The sequence below is a fragment of the Cupressus sempervirens genome, chromosome 10, assembly GCF_028749045.1.
Source record: "Cupressus sempervirens isolate cs-2001-9-10 chromosome 10, ASM2874904v1, whole genome shotgun sequence".
Lineage (NCBI taxonomy): Eukaryota > Viridiplantae > Streptophyta > Pinopsida > Cupressales > Cupressaceae > Cupressus > Cupressus sempervirens.
In genome coordinates, this window is record NC_143127.1 from 533625737 (window position 1) to 533652975 (window position 27239).

Sequence of the window (27239 nt, forward strand, 5' to 3'; positions counted from 1 at the left end):
GGGTCTAGGTGTAATCACCTAAAAATGGTCATCTAGACTATTAGCCCCCTTCTCAACATTTTGACTAAATTAATTAATCAGTTGCCTAGGCCAAATTGTTAAGAATTAATTTATTTGATTTTAACCTATAGTTTGACTATAATATCCTTAGTCCATATTTGATTAAAAGAACATGTCCCCTTGTAATCAAATAAAAGATCCTATTCTTCTAACCCACTCAATGTGCACACATAAAGTTTTTTCCTATTTACAAATTAAAGAGAAGGGTTTTGTCTCATATGAAAAGTCAACTCCTTTTCATTGGTTGACCTACTCTTACACATGGATCATGCAAAAAGCCAACCCTTACCCTTGATTTTCCACTTCTTGATCTTGATCTCAACCGTTTGTCTACCTTTAAAAGGGAGAAATATCTCCTCATCTAAGGATCGCGTTTTTAGGTATTGTTATGTTGTAGGTTTCCTAACAAATTTTCTTAGAGTTTGTGCAGAACTTCTCATTTCTTGTCTAAATTCTCTCATCACCATTCTCATGCTAGCTTAGAGTCATTTGCAAGTAGCTTAGTTCATTTTGCAATACCTTAAATCACTTAGTTTAATTATCATGGCTTGGTAGCATTCTCATATTGTTAGTATAGTTACATTATACATCTCATTCTAGCATATATCATACTTGCATTACATACTTGAGGACTTCTTTTGGACACTTACATTTTTGTTATTTTCTACGGAACCTCCCATTTCATGGTTTCCTAGCAAGGACTGCATCTCTAAGGCTCATTTGAGAACTCATTTCATACTTGTTTATGTACCTTTGCACTCCATGGATAGGGAGCTCTAAGTCGCCTTTCAAGTGTTCTAGTTCATGGGATATCTTGGATAGAATGCTTCAAAGGAGTACACTTTCTTAGTACCCTACTTGTTATTAACCAAGTTAATAATGATTATCAAACCAAAAATGACATGTCGATACCCTACAAGAAATTGATTGATGCTCTACGAAACTACTTCACATTTGTGAAATTTTAACAAATTCCTAAAGTATAAAATAAGACTGTAGATGCTATGGCCACCCTAGCATCTATCCTACAATTGCAAGAACATGAATCATGTTTTGAGTTCTTGGTGGAAGAATTACATCACCCTACATATGATTCCTTTGACAATCATGTGATCTGCACTATTTCTAGTCATGACTCCTCATGTTACTCCACCATTTTCTCCTACCTGCATGATTAGATCATTCCTAAAAATCTCACACAAAACCAAAAACACCAACTCCTTCACAATGCCTCTCACTAGACCTTGGTCTCTGGTGACTTGTATAGGAAGGGTCTACATGGAATGCTCCTTAGGTGTCTAGAACTAGAAGAGTCTGTAAAGGTATTAGTTGAAGTCCATGATGACATTTGCGGGGCACACTCTAATGGCCTTGCACTTGCTCAAAAACTACTTAGGGTGGGCAACTATTGGCCAACCATGCAGGATGACATTGTTAGATATGCTAAGTCTTGTAAGAAATGTTAGCTTCATGATAATTTGATTCATGCTCCTGGACTTAAGCTTATACCTTCTATTACATATTGGCCTTTTTGACAATGACTCTTTGATCTAGTGGGAAAGATTCACCCAAGTTTGTCCAGTGGTCGCAAGTTTATTATTATAGCAACAAAATATTTCACAAAATGGGTTGAAGTTGTACCTTTATCTGCCACTACAAGCAAGCATGTTACCTTATTTATTCTCAACCACATTATTTTTCTCTATGACATTCCAACCTCCATTGTTACTGATAATGGAGGATAGTTCAAAAATAAGGACCTAAAACAACTTTGTAAGAAATTCAAGATCAAAAAACACTGGTCCTCAATCTACTATCCCCAAGGGAGCGACCAAGCTAAGGCCTCTAATAAGGCATTGCTCAAAATCCTACATAGAACCACTCACATATTAGGTAGATATTGGGACATACAGATCAATTTGACGTTATGGCCTTACAAGACCACTATACGTAGTCCTATAGGGGCTACACCTTTTTGTTACTTTATGGATTCGAGGCTATCTTATCCTTAGAAGTCGAGATTCCCTCACTATGATTCTCTCTACATGGATTGATAACTGATGGAGACCATAAGGCTCCCTTGATGAGAGCCACAAAGGTTCTTTTGATCATAAGAGGGCTTATAAAAAATGAATGTCCACTACCTAGAGCAAAAAGGTCCATTCCCGAGAGTTCCAAGTGAGTGAGCTTGTGTTTCGAGAAAACCCAAAAAATTAGCAAAATAGGAAACAAAAAGGGAAATTTGAGCTTAACTACTTGGGTCCTTACATTGTCACAACAACATTTGGATCTAGTGCCTATCAACTTTCTACTTTTGAATGGGAACAACTTGCTAAGCCTATCAACATTCTACATCTAAAGAAATTCTATGCTTAAGGCTCATAGATCTGCTATATGTATATATTTATATATTTATTTGATCTTGAAAAAATCCTAAAAATCAGAAATTGTCCAGAAAAAATCATCTTAGTGAAAACCTAGCAATAGGTGCTTCGATGTATCACCAGTAAAATCAAAAAATTCAAAAAATACAATTTTTTTTGGAAAAAGTCCTGAAAAAATATGCCAAGTGGTGAAACCCTGGAAATAGGTGCTACTTGAGATGCTCACACCTATGTCTATAATTATTACTCATCCACTCCAAAACACATTTCCTAGCTTAGAATTGTTTCTCATCCATGTCTTAGGGGCAGGACTACTTTAGCTTATCAAGGTCTCCTTGTGCATTAGGGTTTCTTTGGAAACTCATGCAAAACAATGTTTCTCAACACCACCCCTATTCAGATTAACCTCAAATAGAAATAACAGTTACATGCAAATATAACCAATAATAGAAAATAATAGATCCAATAGAAGAGAACACAAGACACCAAGAATTAATGTGGTTCACCCAATCCCTAGGCTATGTCCACCAACAACAAGTTCAATATTATTATTATCTAGTGATTACAATCAACAATCCCTTACAACTCAATACCATCGTAAGAAGCTACAATATCACCATTATATTATGAAATCCCTAACCCTAAGCCTTTATATACAAGCTTTTAATGCTTACAAAATTAGTGCTAGAATAAGTCGTCCAATAGGAAAAATAGCAACTGGTGCCTTTTACAATATAAGGGCATTTTTGGTTTCAGGGGTGCTTCCTTTGAAAACCCTTGTGGTGGTGTTGCCCCTCGACCCCACCCTATACTATGATAGGAAGTGTGTGGACCTTTAGGGGCACTGCCCCTTGACCCCATCTAAACCCCCATAGAAATAATATGGGGATAAAACCATGCCAAATAAACCTCTGAGTCTGATTAGGCTCCACATCACAATAGCTCCCCCTTGACATTGAGTGTTTCTCAACACTTTTTAGATTCTATCTACAGTCTAGGATGCTACGATATTTCTCACTATCAAATTTAATTCTTGAAGAAATAGCCATGTAACTTACACACATGCACTTTAACATTAAACTTTCTAAGCTATGATGACTTTATCTTCTTGGTGTGTTGTCTAAGATGATTCCTTTACTAAGTGTTCCCTCCTTAAATAATCTTTCAAGGATGTCTTGGACTAGAAGATTGGGGGCATGGGGCACGTTTTACTTGATTTCTTCTTGTGGGTATACTTTGTTACCCTAAGCTATTTAGATAATTCATGCTTGTCCTACTTAACACTTTGGAATTACAATGTATCATCCTTGTCTATTTTTCACAAGACTACACTCAAGGGTTATCCTGGTGCTTATGCCTTGATACATGTGTAATCTTGCTATACCAAACTTAGGGAATCTAACTAAATTATTTATCTTGACCTACATGTCTTTGATGCTTAGGTTGGATTCCCACATTCCTATCTAACATAGATCATATTCATATCCTCATACTTATACTAGTGATGATTGTATGATCTTTCAATGTCTCTAATAATGCTCAATGATGAAATTAGAGTCTAACTATTTTTTGTCCCTTTCAAGTAAACCATTTCTCATCCTAGTTTTCATCATAAATACATTCTAGCTTAGTCTTGTATTTTGCATATGGGGAGAGCTCTCTCTTCATCTTTCACAGACATGTCAGCTAATTACTTTCATATTTTCTTCACTTTCTTCTTGATCATATCTTTTCATTTTCTTGATCTTTCATGTCGCCTCTTTGCTATCCTATCATCACAAGGGGTTAATCTAATCATCACATCTAATTTATCCAAGTATCACATTTTCAAAACATGAGTCTATATCATAAACATGAGAGCTAAAAACTATCCATGAGAGAGATCTATAAGCATATACATATGAACATAAAGGTGAAACATCACATGGAAACATAAACTAAAAATGTTGAAACATCCATATACAACAACCATCACATGAGCATAAAGATGAGACAAATACACAAGTACATTGATCAAATCCAATATCTCATATATATCAAATGTGTCAAAGTACATATACAATATGAGATCCAAAACCTGGATCAATGTCTCAAAATATATATGGTAGAAAAAAAATGATGCAAGGACATCATCCTAGACCTACTCCTAACTCTAAGATTGACTCTTACCCTCCTGGGATGGTGGTGGTCATAGAGGTGGAGCCTATCTCTTGTTTGGTACCTGAACCACACCCTCTGATCTCCTTGCTTGCTCTAAGTAGTCTAGTAGTCCCTGTCTTGATGACACCACACCTTTTTATGCAACATAGTAGTAGGCAAACCATGCTCCATGATGCTCTGACTCTCTCCTAGTGGCATCCCACCCCCTATGGAGCTCCTCTCCTCATGCTCATTCATCTATTAGGTATTGATCTCACATAGCTAGGGAAATCTATGTTCTCCACAACTTTGCCCTAGGGCCCAAATCTTGGCATCTCAGTCATCCTCCTCCCCATCTCCCCTAACAACCTACTCCTATCGTGACTCATCTCACTCAATTCTCCTATATCTTAGTAGATGCTCCTCCTCCTCCTCCTCTTGCTCATCATCCTCACTCTCCTCTCTCATGACCCGAGCCTACATATGCCTCCTTTGACCTTCTTGATATCTACTTCTTACCTCCATACACCTACCCTTGCCTCCCCCTCCATCACCATCTCCACTAGCTCTCCCCTGTCTTAATACCACAATTGGTGAATCAGGTCATGTGAATCTTGGAATGGGATGTCTCTACATCTCATATAAGTATGTGGGATCTATCCCCACATTTTCCAACTCTAGGTGGTAGTCCCAAGACTCTTGCATCAATGTTGTAGTATCCCTCAATGTGATCTAGTAGTCTAGCATGGGTAGCTAGCCCTATGCCTCCTCACCATGGAACCATGCATAGTTGGTGGTCTCTATCAAGATCACTTACCATTAACTAAATTTCCACCATTATCAACTAATAAAAAATCACTCTACAATCTCTAAATGCCTACCAACTAGTGGCCAACTGTAGCATATGTAGTTAAGCTCCCATATGTTAGACTATTTGTGACACTGATAGTATGGCCACTAGACAAAAGAGGTAAGCTCATAAAAAATGTGTTGATAGTAAGTCATGTCACCATTGTGACTTTATGGGATGAACCCTTTATATCTAAAAATGAAGGGATCATTGCGCTCTCACAGCTACACCTGCAGTCGGATAACTGCAATTTCCTCCCAAGCCCATATCTGGGTGAGCACTACACTACATGCCCATGTCTACCCATATTGGTAGACTATCTCATGAAGCTCATGATACATATTGGCCAAGATAGCAGATCCCCATGCCATCATTTGGGATTGCAAATCAAACATGCTACTAATTGACCCCATTCTAGAGGGAAGCCCTTCTGGCTCCTATTAGTGACCAGATCTTGGGCAACCAATAAGAAATGTAGGAAAGGTAATGGGTACTAGTCTCCATACCCATCTATGAGCCTCTCCTAGCTCAAGTGGTGATCTAGGATAGTGACATCCTAAAATACCTAGTATACTACTAACCTCCCCTTTGTCATGGTCTGATTGTAATAAACCTATAACATGCAAAACTTACATTAGTACATCTCATATGGATATTAGAAACTTGAAATGAATGAGCATTAAAATACAACAATCATACTCAAAGGATCTCTGTGGCATGGTACCTAAAGGATGTGATATACATCCTCTAAGGTAATAGTCACCTCACTTGTAGGAAAATGGAAAGTGTTGTGCTTGATGTGCCATTGCTTAGCTAAAACAATCAACAACTATGTTTTGCCCATTTATGGGGCATGCATGTCAACCACCTCAATCCCATACTCAATATGGCAACCCTCTCATCATAATCTAAATGTTGAAGGACACACAACCCCACCACCTTGGGGACTTTGATCAGAAGGGTGGGCAAGATGATCTGCAAAATCAAGTCAAACATTTAAAACATTAGGATCAGCTATAAAAATATCAAAAACATCATCAATAGACCAAAATGACAGAAAATAATGCTCACTGTTGGTGTAAATAAGTATTTACTTATTACACTTACTTAAGTTTACTTAGGTTAATGCATTATTTAATTATTTTTCATTGTTTTATTATTATTTTAGGTGAGACACTTAGGAGTTTGTGAACTCTCATTGAGTTACACAACTCTAATTATGCACATGGTGTCTACAACATAGGAGTATGCATCATTCATTGAGTTGTCATGATGATAACATAGTTATCCACATTCCTTATTTAGCACATGTTGTCTACACCACTGATTTGCGTGCTACACCATTGTAGGCTTATCGTCACATCATCACACTTAATCATGTGCTTAATGGAGGATAACCCATATCTGGTGGACATGTGCCTAGTTGTATGACATATCATGATGCTAACTTCTATGCATTCTAGAAGCTCTCCTGAGGTCTTTATATTCAGGCACTCCTAGTGTACTCTAATCTAGTTATTGAATGAATATTGTCATTCTGATCATACTTTGTCTATTTTGGTCTACTGTGTGCTTGTGTTGAGTTCTTTAGTTCTTGGGTGAATTTTGGCCTAAGCCAAATTTTTACATGGTATCAGAGCTGAGGGAGATTCTCATCATGTAGTCGTTCGAGATCGTTTGTGCTTTAGTACCTCGACATGAATCCAGAGGATCCACATAAATTGGTAGTGTCTAGAGCCAGATCTAACCTCACCGTTGTGTCCAGAGTGTCAATTCAATGAAGGTTGACTATAAATTTGCCTATATAAGGTAAAAGTTGATCGTGAGGCAAATTTTTTTTGCAAATCAGAACCCGGAGGCCCCGATTTGCAGTTCGGGTATGATCGATTAATTTTTTCAGATCTACATTTATTTTTATCCCTATAATTTTTGAATTTTATTCGAAATTATTGTACTGCAAAGAATTTTTTTTGCCAAACTGGGCAGTGACACCTCAGCTCGGCTCTATTATTTGTTGGTGGAATATTATTTAATTTTGCAGGGAATTATTATTTTTAATTGTGGGCTATTCATTATATTTGGCAGTCGTACCATTACAGTCTCTGCGAAATTCGGCCATGCCAATTTCCCTACGAATTTAGGCATCGCCCTCCATTGTCAGTGACCATTCACACGTTTCCAAGCATTGCCATACCAACCAGTGGCAAGCCAAACCTGACGACATTTTCTTTCTTATCCATGGGCTGCCAGTTTTAAAGTAGCGCATCTCACACTCACCCACGAATGTGGGACTTTTAAGTTTGAAACCCAGCAATGCACAGGCTTCAGCATCAGAAACTGCAGTCTGGCACCTGTGCCTGAAATGGTTTTCGGTGGTTGTTAAAATAATCTTTAGCCATTGTTAAAATAATAATCAGCCATGTGAAACCCTCCGACCCCTGCATCTATCTGCCACGTGAAAGCTCCGTCAGACCAAATCTCAGGAAGAGACATGGCAAGCATGCCAGATACACCCATGCAGCTTGCCACATCAAATCCACAATCCTGTCAGCAACCCATGTTTGCATACAGTTAGTTGGGCATGTCTGCGATTTCTATACAATTCCATATAGTACAAAAATCCACGTTGCTACAATGTCAATCGAGTGGAAATTTTGTGCTAATGTCATCCTATCTACAGGATTAAAATTGATGTCCATCTGGATGTTAAAATAGGGTAGATTATAACTGCTGTGACAACCATATGACCATCAAATTTAACCCCGTGATTTGCTAATGCAACCCCTCTCCAGATTGTTTTTGGTTTTTGCAATCCGACTTCAAGAGGCTATAACTTGCACATCCAGACTCCAAATCAGGTGCAATGTTTTTTGAAATTGGGTAGAATTTTCTAAATTTTTTAGTGGTGCAGCTATTTTCTAGTTTTGGTGCACGGTTTGTTCAAAAATTTCTTTTTTTGGCGACTATACCTGAATAATCTTGCATTTTGCAACTTCAAACACTCCATATGGGCACATTTGGAGTCAAAAATGGTTCTATTTTTTTTGAAAGTGTGTATTTTTTTATCTACTTTCCAAATCTGGTATCAAATTGTAGTGTTGTGTGGAAAAAATTGTCACTTTCAGCAATAGGGCCTTTCTTTGCTTTGTAATGCTTAAGTATTGTAGCACTTTGTAAAGTTTCAAATTTTTACTCCATTAAGAAGTTGTAACATGCAAAATTAGAAGTCCATGAAGGCCAAAATTGGCAAGTGGCCCATTGTAATCACACTACTGATAAAGTGCCCAAAGCATCTATTTTGGGGGGGTTTCTTGATTTAGTGAAAAGAGGGGGTGTTCTTGGTATTGTGTTCTCTCTTTTGTGCACTTTTGTTTCATTTTCTACATTATGGGAACTTTAAATTTGCTAAATTAACTCCTCATAACTATGCTACGTGGTCAATCGAAATGTTGTATCAGTTATGTATAATGGAGTTTCACAATATGTAGATGGTACTCTTCCTAAACCAGCAGGTGATAATGTATCAACAAGTGAAATTTCTAATTGGGTAGCCATGGATAGAAAAGCCCTAGGTGATAAATGTTTGGGGGTAGATGATAAGATCATGTATCAAATCAAAAAATGTACTACATCCAAGGAAGCTTGGGATACCCTCGAATGCCTTTATGGTAAAGTGTCTGAAGAGGATGTATTCAAAATTGAAGATGAGCTTGTATCCTTAGATCCTAACTCATATGACTCAATAAAAGACTTCATCATCAAGGTGAATGAATTAAGGACAAAGCTTACTAATTGTGGAAGTTCTATCAAAGATGACAAACTGATCTATCTCATACATAACAAGCTGCCATCAGAATATTCCACATTTGTATCTTCTTTTAACACCTCAAAGACTACCTTAGGGTCTGCCTACAAGAAAGTCACTTTTGATGAATATGCAAAACTGTTGGATGATGAAGAAAAGAAGTTGAAATCAATGGGGATTCTCAAATCACCTCAGTCCAAAGCATTGGTGGCCAATGAGGGTTCTCAACAATCAACTAGACAGTCTTCAAATAAAGGAAAGGGTAAGAAGAAATGGAAGAAGAAATTTCAGAATACATAAAAGACAACACCACAATCCAATCAACAAGGCAAGTCCTCAAATTCCAAAAAGAAAGGGGACAACAATAAGGAGAAGAAGAAGTGTGCTTATTGCAATAAATCGGGTCATGAAGAGCATGAGTGTTATCTCAAAAAGATTGATGAGTTGACCAACATCATGAAGAAACATATTGTTCCATTGCCTAATGCTTACAAGGAGAAAGGGTCCTCTTCAGATTCAAAGGGAAAAGGGCAAGCATTCATGGCAAATGCAAACTCTTCAAAGGAATGGATATTTGACTCAGGTGCCTCATATCATATGGGTTCTTCAAAGGAGGATTTTTCTTCAATGAAGCAGTCCAAGGTACCACACATCTTCATGGGGAATGATAGCAAAATGGAAGTTGAAGGGAAAGGCAACGTGGAGATGGAAAATGGAGAGTTTCAAGAGGTTCTCTATGTTCCAAACCTAAGTTTAAATCTCCTATCAATCTACCAAATCACTCACCTTGGAGATGGACATAGAGTTGAGTTACTTCCAGACTCAGTAAAAGTGCACAGTCTTCAAGATGATTCCTTGCTTGCAGTAGGGAAAGTGAATGATCACAAGAGGTTGTACTCTTTCTTGCATTTTGTGCCCAAGTCTCATTCAAAGGCCTTGTTAACTCAATCAAATTCAAACATGCAATTATGGCATGAGTGGTATGGTCATCTTGACTATCACTATCTTCAGCAACTTTGCACATACCACATGGTGAAAGGTCTATCTCAAATAAACTTTTCTAAAGGTGAATGTTCAATAGATTCAGTGGATATGCATCCAGAGGGGAAGTTACAAAGAGGGAAGTCTTCTAGACCAATAGGTGTTCTTCAGATGGTTCACATGGTATTAGCAGGTCCTTTTGCATTCAGCCAGGGTCCCTACATACTTACCTTAGTTGAAGACTTTTCAAGGTTCACTTGGGTCTACTTTCTGTATAGTAGGAGTGAAGTGTTGGACACGTTTCTAGCCTTCAAGGCTCATGTTGAACGAAAATCTAGAAAGGCCATCAAAGTACTCTGCATGGACAATGGAAACATGGATGTGAACAGAAGACTTAAGGCCTCAGACTCCTTCAACATTTAGTCTACATAAGATAGATGTTGCAGCTTTGAGGATCTGAACTCTTAAGTCTATGGCAAGTTGTATGATTCATGCCAAGTCTTTTGATCCATCATTAGAAGTCAAAGCAATCTCCAGTGCCACTCACATTCTTAATCGTTCTCCTCATCCAACCTTAGATGGGAAAACTCCTTTTGAGGCATGGTGCAATGGAAAACCTATTGTGACACACTTCAGAGTCTTCGGTTGTCCTGCATGGGCAAAGAGATCTTCTAGGGGATGCAAGGCACAGTCACCTTGGACTTGTACCTTCATTGGTTACGAAGATAGTGTGAAAGCATATAAACTTCTAGATCTAGAGACACATCAGATATTTGTGGAGAAGGATGTATACTTTGAGGAAAGTTCTCCAAGCTTGTCCTCTACTCCTCTTCACACATCATACAGTGTGGATACTGATAGTGATTTCAGTGGTAGTGCTTCAATAGATTCAGACATGTGGAGATCTATCAACAGATACAGTGAGAGGTCACTTCATCAGTTCAGTCCACATGCATACATAGCCACAGTGAAAGGTCCAGAACAACAGGGTACATCTAGTCTTCTAGATACAGGTTCAGTGATAGATTTGGGAGATAGTATTGATGATCTACCTCTTCTTCTTGATGCAAAATTACCTTCTTTAGTTGTCACAAGGGTTCCAAACTCTCTTGTTCATTCTCTGCATGATCAATCGTCATAGGTTGAAGTGATTGTGGATACTTATGATCAACAGTTGTATCAGGGTTCTTCATCAGTTGCAGAGATAGATAGTTCTTTGGGATAGGTTCTTCAGTTAGTTGAGAAGGTTTCAAAGACATCACTTATCCATGGGATTCTTTCCACACACAACGGAAGCATCTCATTTGTACCCTTGGCATTATTTCTTCCTAAGGGGAGGAACACCATTCTGCAGTCTTGGATCAGCTTCTTCATCGGAGCAGTCACTGTTTGGCATTCTTCTTTGGGGGGGGGGGGGAGCCCATCCTGTCTCTCTTCCACTTCTCATCATTCTCTTATGTAAATACTGGATGTATGTCATAATGGGGGGGTCTTGATTACTCCATCCATCCATGCATCCTTCTCTCTTTTTGGGGGAGGGTTTTTCCCATGAGGTTTTCCCTCTTTCTCCGCTTTATGAGATATTGCATATCATTATGTACATGGGTATCTAACATGGCCTAGTAGCTGGGACCCATATTGCATATCATCCTAGATTTTGTAAGCTTAAGGGAATTCCCCTAAGTTGCACTTAAGGGGGGGTTTTGGTGTAAATAAGTATTTGCTTATTACACTTACTTAATTTTACTTAGGTTAATGCATTATTTAATTATTTTGCATTATTTTATTATTATTTTAGGTGAGACACTTAGGAGTTTGTGAACTCTCATTGAGTTACGCAACTCTAATTATGCACATGGTGTCTACAACACAGGAGTATGCATCATTCACTGAGTTGTCATGATGACAACATAGTTATCCACACTCCTCATTTAGCACATGTTGTCTACACCACTGATTTGCGTGCTACACAATTGTAGGCTTATCCTCACATCATTGCACTTAATCCCATGTTTAATGGAGGATAACCCATATCTGGTGGACATGTGCCTGGTTGTATGACATATCATGATGCTAACTTCTATGCATTCTAGAAGCTCTCCTGAGGCCTTTATATTTAGGCACTCCTAGTGTACTCTAATCTAGTTATTGAATGAATATTTTCATTCTGATCATACTTTGTCTATTTTGGTCTACTGTGTGCTTGTGTTGAGTTCTTTAGTTGCTAGGTGAATTCTGGCCTAAGCCAAATTCTTACACTCACACATGTAAGATTTAACTCTAAACATCAAAAAAAGCTCCAAAAAAGGCTCGTAGAATACTTTTCATAATAAGCAGGCAAAATTTTTGTTGATTAAGTATCAAGTGATACTTTTCATACTACTCGGGTGATACTTTCTAGCTAGGCAATAGTTCACACCATGCAATATGATATTTTGGTAGGGTTTATACGATATAACTTTCTAAAGGCGTCTGATACATTTTGTCTAATAGAAGTATCACACGATACTTCTTAAGTATCTGTATGATACTTTTAAAGTATCTATGCAATACTTTTAAATTATTGCATGATAGTTTTGTAAATGATGTATTTACAAATTACTTTAAAAAAATGCATCATTAAATATTCTTCTATTTTGTATCAAAATTGTGCGTTATGACTTTGAACCAATACATTTCTATTAGATATTTAAAAATTATTTTAACTTTACCTTCAATGTCTATAAATGATCATAATAATGTCATGTTTCCATCCCCAAAATTTCATTGCAAATTTTAATGCAATACAGTTTTTACATTGATTTTCTCCACACTTCATTCTACTAAGTCACATATTATGTTATTCAAAACATTATTGATTTCAAATTTAAATCCCTTCAATTAAGTATACTTTTTTTTTTTGTTTGTGCCGAAGTCTTTTAAATTATTTTCAATAAATTATTTCAGCTATGGCAACCTTTGATAGAGATTCAAGCATTGTTGACATGAGCCCAACTGCTTCTGTAGGCTCAAATTATTCTTTTGAGACAAAATTTTCCCAAGTGTGCATGAATAATTAAAGAGTCTTGTATAGATATAATTAAAGCTCTTAAGAATGCAATTTTGTTAATTGACAATGTACAAGAATTGGAGATAATTTAAACGGAAGATCTTGTGAGATTTGTACATAACATATCTGCAAAAGTAGATGTGTTTCCATCCATGACAAAAGAAGTTTATGACGAGTCGTTGTACAAACAAAGGTTGCAATACCATTTTAATCTCTAAAGAATATGTGATGTACTTACATCATTATGGAGAAATATTCTTCATATAGTGAATTATATCTTTCATTTTTCACTTATTACTTAATTTGAATAATTATACGGGTAGATATAGTTCTCCTTTTATCTATATATAATAATAATAACATCTAATTTCATTATTTAGTTGATGTTTATTTCAAGTATACTTTCAAACACTTGCAACATGTTGCCTTGAACTTTGTCTTTTTAATATTAAAACCTTTACATGAGACATAACACTAATATATCGATCATTGAATTATGTATAAAATTGATGCACTAATTCTAGCTATAAACCTAATCTAAAACAAAATATTCATTTTATACTCATTTTAAGTGTAACCATTATCTCAATAACATTGACCCTACATGCTAAGAATAATTAGCTTTAAGCAATGCTCTAATTATAATCATAATTAAGAATTCATAATATTGTAGTAACATTGTAATCCTTATATTGCTTTATTATGCTAAGAGGCGTGTGCAACGGGAACAAGATGTCCCACTAACTGTAACTCTAAACCTAACCCTAAACCTAAATATAGCTCCAATTGTAACTATAAATGTAATCATGACTGTACTTGTAAGTCTAAAATTATAACCCTAACCCTACCTATAAGCATGTCCAAGCAACCTTAACTCTAACTCTAAACATTTTCCTACTTCTATCCCTAACCTTACCCATGATTATGAGAATATACCTATTATTATATAGGGAACATGTAATATGATTATAAATTCAATCTGAAACCCTAACCCTAACTAAACTCCTAATTATAGACCTATTTGTAAGTTTAAACTTGTAACTGTAACTATTCTTAGAAGAACCTTATCATAAGTGTTCCCGTAATTGTAACTATGAACCTAACACTTATAATATGACTAATCATAGTCCTACCACTAGTGCTATGCCTAACCCGTCACTTATCCTTAGTTTAACCCTAACCCTAATGTTTACCCTACTCTTAATCATAAATCTAATTGTAACTCTATTTGTTGTTACTTCAAACAAAAGCGTTACTCTTACCATAATTCTAATCCAAACCCTAACCCTACCTATAACCACACCCACAACCATAATGTACCCATCCTTATCATAGCCTTAACCCTAGACTTAACTATATTCCTACCAAGTTTAATTATAACCCTGCTCTTACTCCTAATCCTAAGCCAAATCCTGACTCTAAATATAAATCTAAAGTTATCATCATAACATTTACCTTAATGTATGCCTCACTCTAACCCTAATTCTAACTAGACACTCCTCATAGCTACACCTAAGTCAAACCGTAACCCTAACCATCTAACTATAACCCTACTTCTAACCCTAAGCCAAACCCTAACCCTAAATAAAAATATAACTATCATCATAACAATTACCATACTATATGCCTAACTTTAATCCTAATTCTAATGAGACACCCTATCACTAAACCTAATCTTACATTGGTAAACCTAACCATATTCCTAATGCTCAGTGTAACTATAACCCTACTTCTAACCCTAAGTCAAACCCTATACTTAAATATAGAGTTGACTATCATCATAAGACTTATCTTATTGGATGTCTCACTCTGATACTAATTATAACCAAGCACCCTATCGCTAAACCTAAGTCTAATCATAACCTAAGCATATTCTTAATGCTAAGTCTAACTATAACCCTACTTCTAACCCTACGAAAAATCCTAACCAGAAATATTAATCTAACTATTATCATAATACCTTATTGTATGCCTTACTCTAACCCTAATCCTAACCCTATACCTATTGCTAAACCTAATTCTAATTGTAACTGTAAGGATATTTGTAATGTTAAGTCTACTTGTATCCCTCTCCATAAACATGCAACTAAAGCACTACATATATAATCTTTTTAAATAAGAAAAAGAATAATTTGATACTAACCTTATAAAAATAGAAAGTTAATAACCACAATTTAAACCCTAACCCTAACTACTACCATATCCATCCTAGAGTAAAAAAATTAGAAATTAGAAACTATTTTTTTTTATAATCCAATTTTTTTCAAAAATGTCTTCCATGGTGTGCAACAACAGCTACTAGCTTATATATATATATATATATATATATATATATATATATATATATATATATATATATATATATATATATATATATATATATATATATATATATATAAAAAAAATATGTTGAGAGTAATCTTTCTTAAGACACCTATTATCATATAATCTTAACATTTGATGGATTAGTGTGTATATTGAAAATATTTCTAAGATAATATACATTATATTAAATATTTAAATAGCTTGAAGATAGATTATATGTAAAAAATATTTAATATAAAGTATTACACTTATTGAATAAATAAGAATATATTATAATTAAATTAAATATTTAAAAATTTGATACATAATTTTACAAATAGCTATTCATTAAAGCGCGCGCGCGTGTGTGTATAAAATTTTGAATTAAATTTTAAATGATATTAATATTTCAATCCACATCATGAAATATAATATCATATCACTATGTTTTTGTCAAGCTCTCTACAACAACAACAAAAACATATTCATTTGCTAATTTTTAGAGATAAGGATACATTTCATATAATTATAAGTTAATCATCACTAAATAACAATTTCAAAAGTCAAACCTATTTGGTTATTGTAATAATTATATTTCCCTCAAATTTTCAAATTTATATTGTTATATTGTTATATTTTTTTATTTTAATAATTCACTCTTATTTAACTCAAAAAGTTGTAATTATTTCTGGTCATATTAATGGTCTTCCTAAAGATACCAATTTATTTTGGAATATATTGTCGTCTAACATTCTCTGGCAGATCTGGAAGTGCAGGAATGAGGAAAGGTATCAAGGTAAGCATAGGGATCTTACTGAGTTTTTTCGAAAACTCACTTACTTTAAAATCTTCTTGTAGGTGCAGACTACTATGATGATTGAACGAGACAAAATGAGGAGGTTCCTTTGTGATGGGCATGCTGCTCTTTACTACCTTGAGCTTAAGCGTGGGTACCAGTGGCGTAGTACTTTGAATGATCTGCATGTTTTTGAGCAAGCTTGCAATAGATTGAACAAAGATATTAGAGAAAAAGGGAATGCCAAAAAAGAAGAATTATTTATGTTGGTGCAGATTCAAGGGCATAAAAGTATAGTTTGGATGGAAGGTCCCTTAGGCTGGACTGCCTGGGTTGACAATCACTATGATCTTCTCAGCTAAATAGTTTTGCTTTTCCTCCTTTTGTTGCTTTGTATGTTCAGCTGATACTTTCTCTTCTGGGTGAGGCTTGGCCTCCTTGTGTATATTTGTATTGATACTCTGGTGTTTTTTTTTGGTTCTGAAACTCTTATTTCTAATATAAAAAAAAGTTGTAATTATTATTTTATTTTTTTATAAAATACACAATATTTTTTAAAAGCTTGATAATTTTTTATTTCTAAATTGTCTTTCTAACTATGTTATCATTATATTCTTTATAAATCATCTTTTATCTATATCTTATATTTAGTTATTTATCTATTACATATTTTTATATTTCTTTTAATCCCTTTTGATATCTATTCGTTCTTTTTATATCCTCCTACTCTCTATATATTTATCTATTACATATGTTTTCCATTTCTACCTATATATTTTTACTTTTCTTCTTATGTAACTATTGGTAGGAACTTTGACGCATTGCTGTCTACTTTGTTAGCAACACGTTGATTATAGTATAATAAAATTGCATATAGCAATCAAAAAATCAAAAGCATATTTGTAATTCTAATGGATTGTTAGTTCCTGCCATGGCAGGAATACTTATGCATTCATGTCATCCTAATATCACATTAACATTGACCAATCAAATCAAATAATTTAAAAGATTATACGAAACTTCAAATGTTTATATCTTTTTCTAATTTTTCATTATTTTGTAAATCACATTTTCCATTCATTCTATTGGTCTATACTATTTTTTGTGAGGGAGAAAATTAATTTTCTTTAACAAAAATACAAATATTTTCTAACAACTTCATCTTGCATTAATGAATGCATTAATTACAACTTTATCTTTGATAAGATTTTTTTTTTTCAATCATTTTATCTTCCACCTCACACAACATGTCTAATCAATATTAATTCTCAATACCTTGTATTTGAATTTCTATTTTTTTTAAAGCTTTGATTTTTGAATAAAAGTAGTTAAATTATTACTATTATTTTACTTTTGTAAAAATAAATTAAACAATATTATTTTTTAATTATATTTTATAACAGTGTTTGTAATATGTATAATTGATAAGTGTTACAATTTATAAATTATATCATTTATTATTATTAATATTTTATGCTTAAACAATTTATAATTTAATTTAAATATATTTAAAACTTAAATATATTTTTAAATATTAAATTAATCATTATATTTTACATTAAAAAAAATACTAAAAGAAATAACCACAAAAAAGAAATAATTCAATTCTAAAAAATATGTAAATTATTGTTAAGTTTAACTATGTATTAAAATTAAATAATTATATTCTATTTCTCATTTATTACATCACATTTATTCATCAACATCAAATTTATATGTATTACATCTATTTATTATTTACAAATGTACATATTAAATTATATAGATATTATTTCATAAATAAAAATTACTTAATTTTATAAAAAAATTGGAAATACAAAATATTAAAGAGTAAACCTTCTAACTGTGTAAAATTAAACAATTAGTTTTACTTATAAAATATTTTTATATTTCAATACATTTCATTTTTTCTTATACAAATGTGAGTTTTAATAAAAAAATTAAATTCTTAGTTTCATTAATTAAAATATAATATATTTTAATTTTTCATTATAACCATGATTTTATTTTGACTATTTGTTTTATTAAGAAAAATAATTATATTTAATTCTCTCTCTCTCAACTTATGTTGGTGTCGCTCTATCTTACTATTTTATCTCTCTTCCTCTTCCTCCTATATATTATCTATCATTTTTTCTTCTGCATATATGTTTATGTTGTTATTGTTCTATACTACTATTTATCTCTATGTAATGATTAATAATAGTGTGACTTCCATTTGATAATCAAGATGAGAATAATACATAGTTGGAGACTTTGGCCTCTTATTATTGAGCTTAATTGCCCAAACATATAATAATATAGCACGAGAACTTAACAACAAAATATGAGCCATTCTTTTAGATCACAACTGAATTTCTAAGACGAGAATTTAACAACAAAATATGAGCCATCCTATCAGATCATAAGTGCATTTCTAGGCAAAAATTAATGAATTCATAATGTTAATTTAGAACTATTTAACCTTATTCTCACTCATCTACATCTCACCTTATTCTCACTCATCTACATCTCTACAACCATTATAGGCAGACAACCATTATAGGCAGACAACTATGATGCATTGCATCTCCTGTTCAAATATGTCGATGGACCGTTGCAATTTAATAACATTGAACGTATTTCTGTGCAACTAGAAAAGGATTGGAGTGTAAAGAAAGTAGGAAATGAGATTGTTGGAGCGGGTGAAGAAGTCGTGGCGATGGAAAGAAATGCAGGGTGAAGCGGTGAAGAGGGGATGGAAGGGCGGGGCGAATGTTGAAGAGGAAATGTGGGCGGAAACGGTGCGAGAGTATGTGAAAATGTACAGGCAACGGCTCCCTCCTCATCACTCCACATTTCCCTCTCTTCTCAAGGCTTGCGCTCTGCTCCGCCTCCACTTCCTCCTCAGTTTAATCCATCTTCATGTCATTGTTTACGGTTTTCAAAACAACCAGTTTGTGGAAAACGCTCTGCTTGCTACGTATGCAAAATGTGGTCTTCCGCACGTTGCACACAAGGTGTTTGACAAAATGCCTCTTAGAAATGTGGTTTCCTGGAACACAATGATTGCAGCCTATATGCAAAACGGTGATGCGAAGAAAGCCTTGGAAGTATTTGGTGAAATGGAAGAATACCCCGACGCGGTTACCATTGCCTCTGTTCTTCCCGCATGCGGTCTCCTGGGTTGTCTTCCTCGGGGCAAGGAAATCCACGCTTACGCAATCGCCACTGGATTGGACACACATGTTTTACACAACGCTCTCCTTTACATGTATGCAAAATGTGGTAGTTTAGATGTTGCACGTCAATTGTTTGTCAAAATGCCTCATAGAGACGTGGTTTCCTGGAATGTTATGGTTGCAGGTTTCGCACAAAATAGACAATATGAGGATTCCCTGAACGTGTTAAGTGAAATGCACAACGTGGCAGCTTTGAAACCCAACGCTGTGACAATTGCGAGTGTCGTGCCTGCATTGGCCTGCTTAGGACGTGTGAGGCAGGGCAAAGCCATTCACAGCTATGCGATCAAGTGCGGTTATGAATCCCATACTTCTGCCATGAATTCCCTCATGGATATGTATGTCAAATGTGGGAGTATGGAGGATGCACGCCAATTGTTTGATAACACGGCCGAACGGGACGTGGTTTCATGGAACACCATAATTGGAGGTTATGCATTGGCAGGTTACTCTTATGATCATAGTAAGAAGAATCTGAGTCTGAATCTGCATTTGATGATATTGGAAGGAGTGATACCCGACTCTGTCACCATGATAAATATTGTGTCAGGGTGTGGGCAGGCTGGAGCTTTGGAACAGGGCAGGCGGGTTCATTCTTATCTAATCAGAAATGGATTCGAATCAAACCTTTCTGTGGGGAATGCACTCGTTGACATGTACACCAAATGTGGATACGCAGAGGCTGCGCACCAAGTATTCTCTCAAATGCCTCTAACTGACGTAATCTCGTGGAACTCAATGATTGGAGGGTATGGGATGAATGGTTTTGGTCCAGCTGCACTCGATCTGTTTTACAAAATGCAACAGCAAGGCCTCAAACCAAACTCCGTTACCTTTATTGCTATCCTCTCTGCCTGTAGCCATGCAGGCCTGGTAACTGAGGGTTTACAGATATTTGATTCCATAACCCAACATTATCACATTGCTCCAACTGTTGAGCATTATGCATGTGTCGTGGATCTCCTTGGTCGAGGTGGCCGTCTCGATGACGCACATTCGTTGATTGGGAAGATGCCAGCAGAGGTAGAAGCTGATGCCAGGGTGTGGGGAGCCTTACTCGGTGGCTGCAGAATTCACCGCAATTTGCAATTAGGAAAATGTGTTGCTGAACACCTCTTCCAACTAGAACCTAAAAATACCGGAAATTATCTACTCCTGGCAAACATGTACGCTGCATGTGGAATGTGGGAACAATCCATACACATAAGAACAATTATGAATAACAAAGGGTTAAGAAAAACTCCAGGATTCAGTTGGGTAGAAGCCAACAACATGCTTCACGTGTTCCGCGTGGGAGACCAATCACATCCTCAGTCAAAGGAAATCTACGCAACTTTAGAAAGATTGAGTGAGCAGATGGAGGGAGCGGGATACATGGTCGACACTACTTTTGCCTTGATTAATGTGGAGGAGGAGGAGAGGGATCAGACCTTAAATGTTCATAGTGAAAAACTAGCAATTGCTTTTGGGCTTATCAGCATACCTTGTGGAACACCAATCCGTATTAGCAAGAACCTTAGAATGTGTGGTGATTGTCACAATGCTACCAAGTTTATTTCTAGGATTGCTTGCCGAGAAATTATTGTCCGAGATTCACACCGCTTTCATCATTTCAAAGATGGTCTTTGTTCTTGTGGAAATTACTGGTGATGTCTAGAAGAAATTGATCACAAAAACCATAGGCGAGTTGCACCAAGCAATGACCAACCCAAGAGATGGTATAATAATAGGCGAGTTGCATAGAAACCATGTTGGAAACAATGATCAATACTTCATTGGGAATCTCATTAATTTAGGTATGTATTAGGAAAACAACCATCGACATGAAATCATTTTAAACATAGAATGATGCTAACGAACTGCACTGTAATGGTGGCCGCAGTGATGTAAGTGGTTAAGTTGTCTTTTGTCTTGATGTAATCTTACACTTCAATATTCTACTTTGCACCCCACAAAATATGGGAGACTAAACTAAGACCACTTAGAAATAACTAATGAATCATAGTAAATGGAATGCATGCCACTGAACAACTACAAGCTAATAGTTGTACATTGTGAATACCCTATAACAACCTCTATGTGCTCGTGCTCCTGTGTAAATTGGAGACTCCACTTAATTGTTCAAGCTATTAGTATGTATCTCATTAAGAGTACCAATTTCATAAATTCTAATGCATTTTATGATATAAGATGTTAATGGGGGCATGCTCCTCTAATGATATTATAGGTGATTGTGTTTGAATTGATAAGTGGTATAGGGATGATAGTTTGTCCACAGGTATGGATAGGTAATTTGATTAAGTCAATTATGTTTTAATTCATTGTGATATTGTGACACTTAAAGAATGAACACTCCTTTAGAAACCTTCTGAACTTACTCAGATGTAGATTAGTCTGAACTGAACTTACTCCTTGAGTTAGTGAAAGTATCAAAAGATTAATGCACTCTTAAATATGTAATTGTTGTCTTGGGTGAATTATTAGTCTTTCATGGTTGGGTGTAATGCAGCTTAAAGGGAGGGTTAGAGATGGATACATTATGTTTTTGTTTCTCTCTACCTATCAATTTTGATTGAATGGATACATTACATTTTGTTTCCTCTTTTAGTTAAATTTGACACTTTAAATGCTAGGTCAAGCTATTTCTTTTACGCATATGTGTAGATATGTTGTATTTTACTTATTTGTTACATATGAGTAGATATGTATAAGCTATTTTATTGCATATGTGTATATGTGTAGCGTACTTTTTCTTTTCCTTGCAACATTTTGTGATTAGGCTACTAGACATATGTCGAAGTAGTATATTTGATGGCTGCATCATATCCATCCGATCCTCTTGTTTTGAGTTGCTAGGCTTCTCATGCTAGGGTTGGGGCACTCTTTGTGTCAGGAAGGACCCTGAGGGAGCTAAACACTCTGTGACCAGTGTGGTAAAAGTTCCTAGACCACACACCCATCTCACATAGGAGATGGACAACATCCAATGGCTTTGGAGACCAGATCCTACCAAAGGACACAAGTTTGAAGCATCTTGTTAACTCTTCAGTGATGTATTGTAACCTATCATCCTAAGATGATCATTATGATGTAATTATGTAAATGGATAATGTATCTTAAATGATCTTGATAAAAATTGTTAATCATGCATTATGATGGATGTATGATGTGTAGATTAGCATCTCCACAATGTTTTGTAATTGCATTTGTTACAGTAATGAATTATTATTCCTTATTATGGATAATGAACTAGTTTTGACTTTTCAACTAGGGTTTATCCCAATTCTTCCACATATCAAGCATTTGTAAGATGTGGCATTTGCAGTCTAGGACATGGTTCTTGCATATGGTATTAGAGTTATGTTTAAACCCTAGGCCCCTGGGCTACTATGCTAATATGCACCAATATGTGCAGGTGTTTGAATTATCACCATGGCCACAAGAGCTAACCGAAGGGGTGAATCCAGCAGTGGTCCATGAACTAATGAACCTAATGAGAGGTTGGATCAAATATTGGCACTACTGACTCAACATGGGGCTTTGTTACATCAACAAGGCCAAAGGATGGATACCTTAGAGCATGATGTTCGAGGTAGACACATTGAGGATGAGAGAAGGAAGCATAATGAAGATCAACGTTTAGAGGCCCTCTGCAAGCAGGAGGAGGAACAAAGGAAGAAGGGTGAGGGTGAACATTTGGCTGAGGCACTTAGGAGGTCAAAGGAAGAGCAAAAGGTAGAAGGTGATCGCCAAATTGTTGTAATTAATACTAATAGGGTGCAAATTGCAATTGACTTGAGCAAAGACCTCAAGAAGGTCACTCCACCCACATTTCATGGCAGATCTTTAATTTGGGGAGGATGTTGAAGCATGGATTATCAATATGGAGAAGTATTTTCTTGTTCAGAATTACACTAGGAAATCTAGAGCAATTTGGGCCACATTTTAGTTGATGGGTGAGGTAGCTACGTGGTGGGAAAATGAGATGGCAGAGAAGAAATTTCAGCATGGTAAGGTAACTTGGGAAGAATTTTGCAGTTTTTTCAAAAAAGGTGGTTACTTCAGCTATTCTATGACAAGAAATCATTAGATTTCTATAATCTTGCATAGGGAAACATGACAGTCACACAATATCATGAAGGTTTATGTCATCTAGTGAAGTATGCTCCTCAGTATTAACATAGTGAGCTATTTAGGGCCAAGAAATTTGTTATGGCTCTGCAACCTGATATTTATAGTGAGGTCAAAATGCTAGAGCTTGAGAGCATAGATTTTTCCCTTTGAAAGGCTTTAAAGAAAGAAAAATGATTGAAGGATGTATCTTCATCCAAGAACTATCATAACTAGAATAACAAGAGGAAATACCATGATTGCATTAAGTATTGGGATGACATGTAGAAGGGGGATGGAAAGAAAAAACAAATCAAGAACATCAAAGGAAAAGGGCAAGAAAATTGCAATAGGAACAAGAACAAAGAAAATTAGAAGAACAATAGGAATCAAAACAACAAGAATGGAAATGGAAGGAATGGAAACAATAGGGATGGAAAAAATAGGGATGGAAACAACAGGAATGATGAGAGAAGAGGATCTTGAATAGGATGTTTTTTGTGTGGATCAACCATTTGCCTGCTAAATGCCCTCAGTGATATGATAGAAGGGATTTTCCACCTTAGTATCACATTCATGTTGCAGTTGATCATAGGTAGATGAATTATCAGTCCACCCTTATCCAGATGATTGGTACACTTTTTGGTTACCCTATTTCAATTCTTATAGATAATGGTGCTACTGAATGCTTTGTAGACCCTAAGATAGTAGCTAAATTACTTGTTAGGACTAATTATATGGTTGAACCTTGGACTATAGAATATGGTGACAGGGTTGAGCACATGGTAGAGCAATGCTTATTTTGTAGTGAGTTGGAACTACCTAGCTTCTGTATAGAGGTCAACTTATATGTAGCTCCTTTAGGATCATATGATGTCATCCTAGGCATCAATTGGCTAAGTGAACATAAAGCCTTAGCTAACTATCATGATAAGGTAATTGAATGCCTCGATGACTTAGGTCACTTAGTGATACTAAATGGTGTTAAACGACCACTTGAACTAAGACAAAGCTCTACTATTCAATTGAAGAAAGCGAGGAGAAAGGGATGTCAGTTATATGTGGCACATGTCAAGGACATGGAAGCGATACCACCTCATCTAGATGATTATTTCATTTTGCAAGAATTTAGGGATGTGTTCCGAGATGATTTACCTAAACTACCTCATAAGAGGGAGTTTGATTTCTCCATTGATCTTTTGCAAGGGGCAGAACCTCAATCAAAGGTTCCTTATTGCATGACCTCCACACAAATGTATGAATTGAATACAAAACTACTATTTCATCCACCCTAGTGTATCACCATGAGGAGCTCCTATAATCTTTGTCAAGAAGAAGGATGGTACCTTAAGGTTGTGCATCGATTATCGTATTACTAAATAAGGTGACCATCAAGAATCAGTATCCCCTTCCACAAATTGATGAATTGTTCAATCAAATGAAGGGAGCAACTATATTTGCTAAAATTCATTTGAGATTCAGATATCACCAACTTTGGATCAGGGATGGGGATATACCTAAAACAACATTCAAAACAAGGTATGATCATTACGAGTTTGTAGTCTTACCATTTGGACTAACAAATGCTCCTACTGCTTTCATGAACTTGATGAATAACATCTTTAGCGACTATCTTGACAAGTTTGTAGAAATATTCATTGATGATATTTTGACATACTCCAAGAATTTAGAGGAGCATGAAGAAACTTGCGCATAGTTTTGCAATGCCTAAGAGAGAGAAAATTGTATGGAAAACTCTCCAAGTGTTCATTTAATTAGAAAGAGATACATTAGAATCGGGGCATATTTTATCAGTGGATGGTATAGCAGTGGACCCCACAGATATAAAAGCCATGGTATAGTGCAGTGGACCCCACAAATATAAAAGCCATCCTTGAATGGCCAACTTCGCAAAATGTGAGTGAGGTTCAAAGTTTTATGGGTTTTGCTAAGAATTGCAGAAAATTCATGGAGGGATTTCCAGTATTGCATCACCTATCACATACCTCCAGTGAAAGGGAAAAATATTTAAGTGGACAAAAGCATGTAAGAAGACTTTTTAGTTGTTAAAGAAAAGGCTTGATTATACTCCTATCTTGGTTATACAAGATCCAAATGGACATTTTGTTGTCACTAGAGATGCTTTAGGGGATGGGCTTGGAGGTGAACTACACTTCGCATGACTTGGAGTTTTTTGCAATAGTACACGCTTTGTAGATGTGGTGGTATTACTTTTTGGGAAAGCCATTTGAACTTAAGACTGATCATCGGGTTTGAGATATATCTTCACTCAACCCAATCTTAATGCTAGATAAAGGTGATGGTTAAAGTTCCTCAGTGAGTATGATTTCAACATTGGGTATATTAAGGGAAAATAGAATAGGGTAGCAGATACTCTCAGTTGCAGAAGATAGATTACTGCTATCAGTACTTTTAGGACCCACATGAGGGAGTACATTCTATAGTATCTTCTTAGAGATATTCACTATGAATGAGTAAAGTTGACATTGCATATCGACTCATCTAATTCATGTTTTGATGGATATTCACTTGATGATGGGTGAACCCACAATAATGGGTTCCACTTTAGTGGGACGAACAAATTCTAAAAAGTTGCAAAATTTTCGCAATTCCAAACTTCATACATTTGCGCGAACACAACTCACATGTTCGTGTGAACACGCAAGCGACACATGTTCGCGCAAACCTGTACCGCTTGCATTTTCGACGGTTAAAATCACTTTTTCAACTTTTCTAATTCATTTTTATGGCGACTACTATTCATTCAGAGCGTTCGGGCGAACGTGTCATTTGTGCTACCTCCGTCACCGTCATCCTGTCGCTTTCGTTCTGATTCTCATCATCGGGTATGTCAAAATATTATTAATTTAATGTTTTTCAACATTTTTAAAGTATTTTTTTATGTTATCAAAGTAGATTTTAATGTTTTTAATACATTTTTTTAATGTTTTAAAAGCATATTTGAATGTTATTTACGTTTTTAATAGTTTTGAAAGCATATCTAAATGTTAATTTAATATTTTTATTGTTTATTTATATTAATTTAGAAAATAGAAAAATATTATATAGAAAACATTAGAAAACAATTTTAGAAAACATTAGGAAAAATAATATAAAATTTAGAAAAAACATTAGAAAACAAATTTAGAAAAAACATTACCAAAACATTAGAGAATTTATTATTTAATATAAAATTTAGAAAACAAATTTAGAAAAAAAAAAAAAAATTAGAAAATTTAGAAAAAAACATAACAAAAATATTAGAAAATTTAGAAAAAACATTAAAAAAATTAGAAAATTTAGAAAACAAATTTATAAAAAATTAGAAAATTAAAAAAAAAAATAAAAAATTAGAAAATTAAAAAAAATATATCACAAAAACATTGGAAAATTTAGAAAACATATTTAGAAAAAACATTACAAAAATATTAGAGAATTTATAATTTAATATAAAATTTTTAAAAAAAAATAAGAAAAACATTAGAAAAAAATTAGAAAATTTATAATATAATATAAAAT

The 27239-nt window shown here is 35.0% G+C and overlaps 1 protein-coding gene across 1 annotated transcript; it reads left to right on the forward strand.

Moving 5' to 3' along the window:
- The first annotated feature begins 18892 nt into the window (after window positions 1–18892).
- LOC149534997 (pentatricopeptide repeat-containing protein At3g57430, chloroplastic-like) lies at window positions 18893–21560 on the forward strand. The gene is made up of 2 exons (XM_089806698.1): window positions 18893–19621; window positions 19714–21560. Exons 1-2 carry the CDS (start codon window positions 19441–19443, stop codon window positions 21237–21239), a joined length of 1707 nt encoding a protein of 568 aa, XP_089662824.1. The 5' UTR covers window positions 18893–19440; the 3' UTR covers window positions 21240–21560.
- Window positions 21561–27239: the final 5679 nt, after the last annotated feature.

What these genes read in the sequence shown, in the direction of transcription:
- LOC149534997 (XM_089806698.1), top strand. Translation starts at nt 19,441, where the DNA reads ATGCGAAGAAAGCCTTGGAAGTATTTGGTGAAATGGAAGAATACCCCG. An exon ending in CACAACGCTCTCCTTTACAT is followed by an intron (nt 19,622 to 19,713) that starts GTATGCAAAATG and finishes TTATGGTTGCAG; the next exon opens with GTTTCGCACAAAATAGACAA.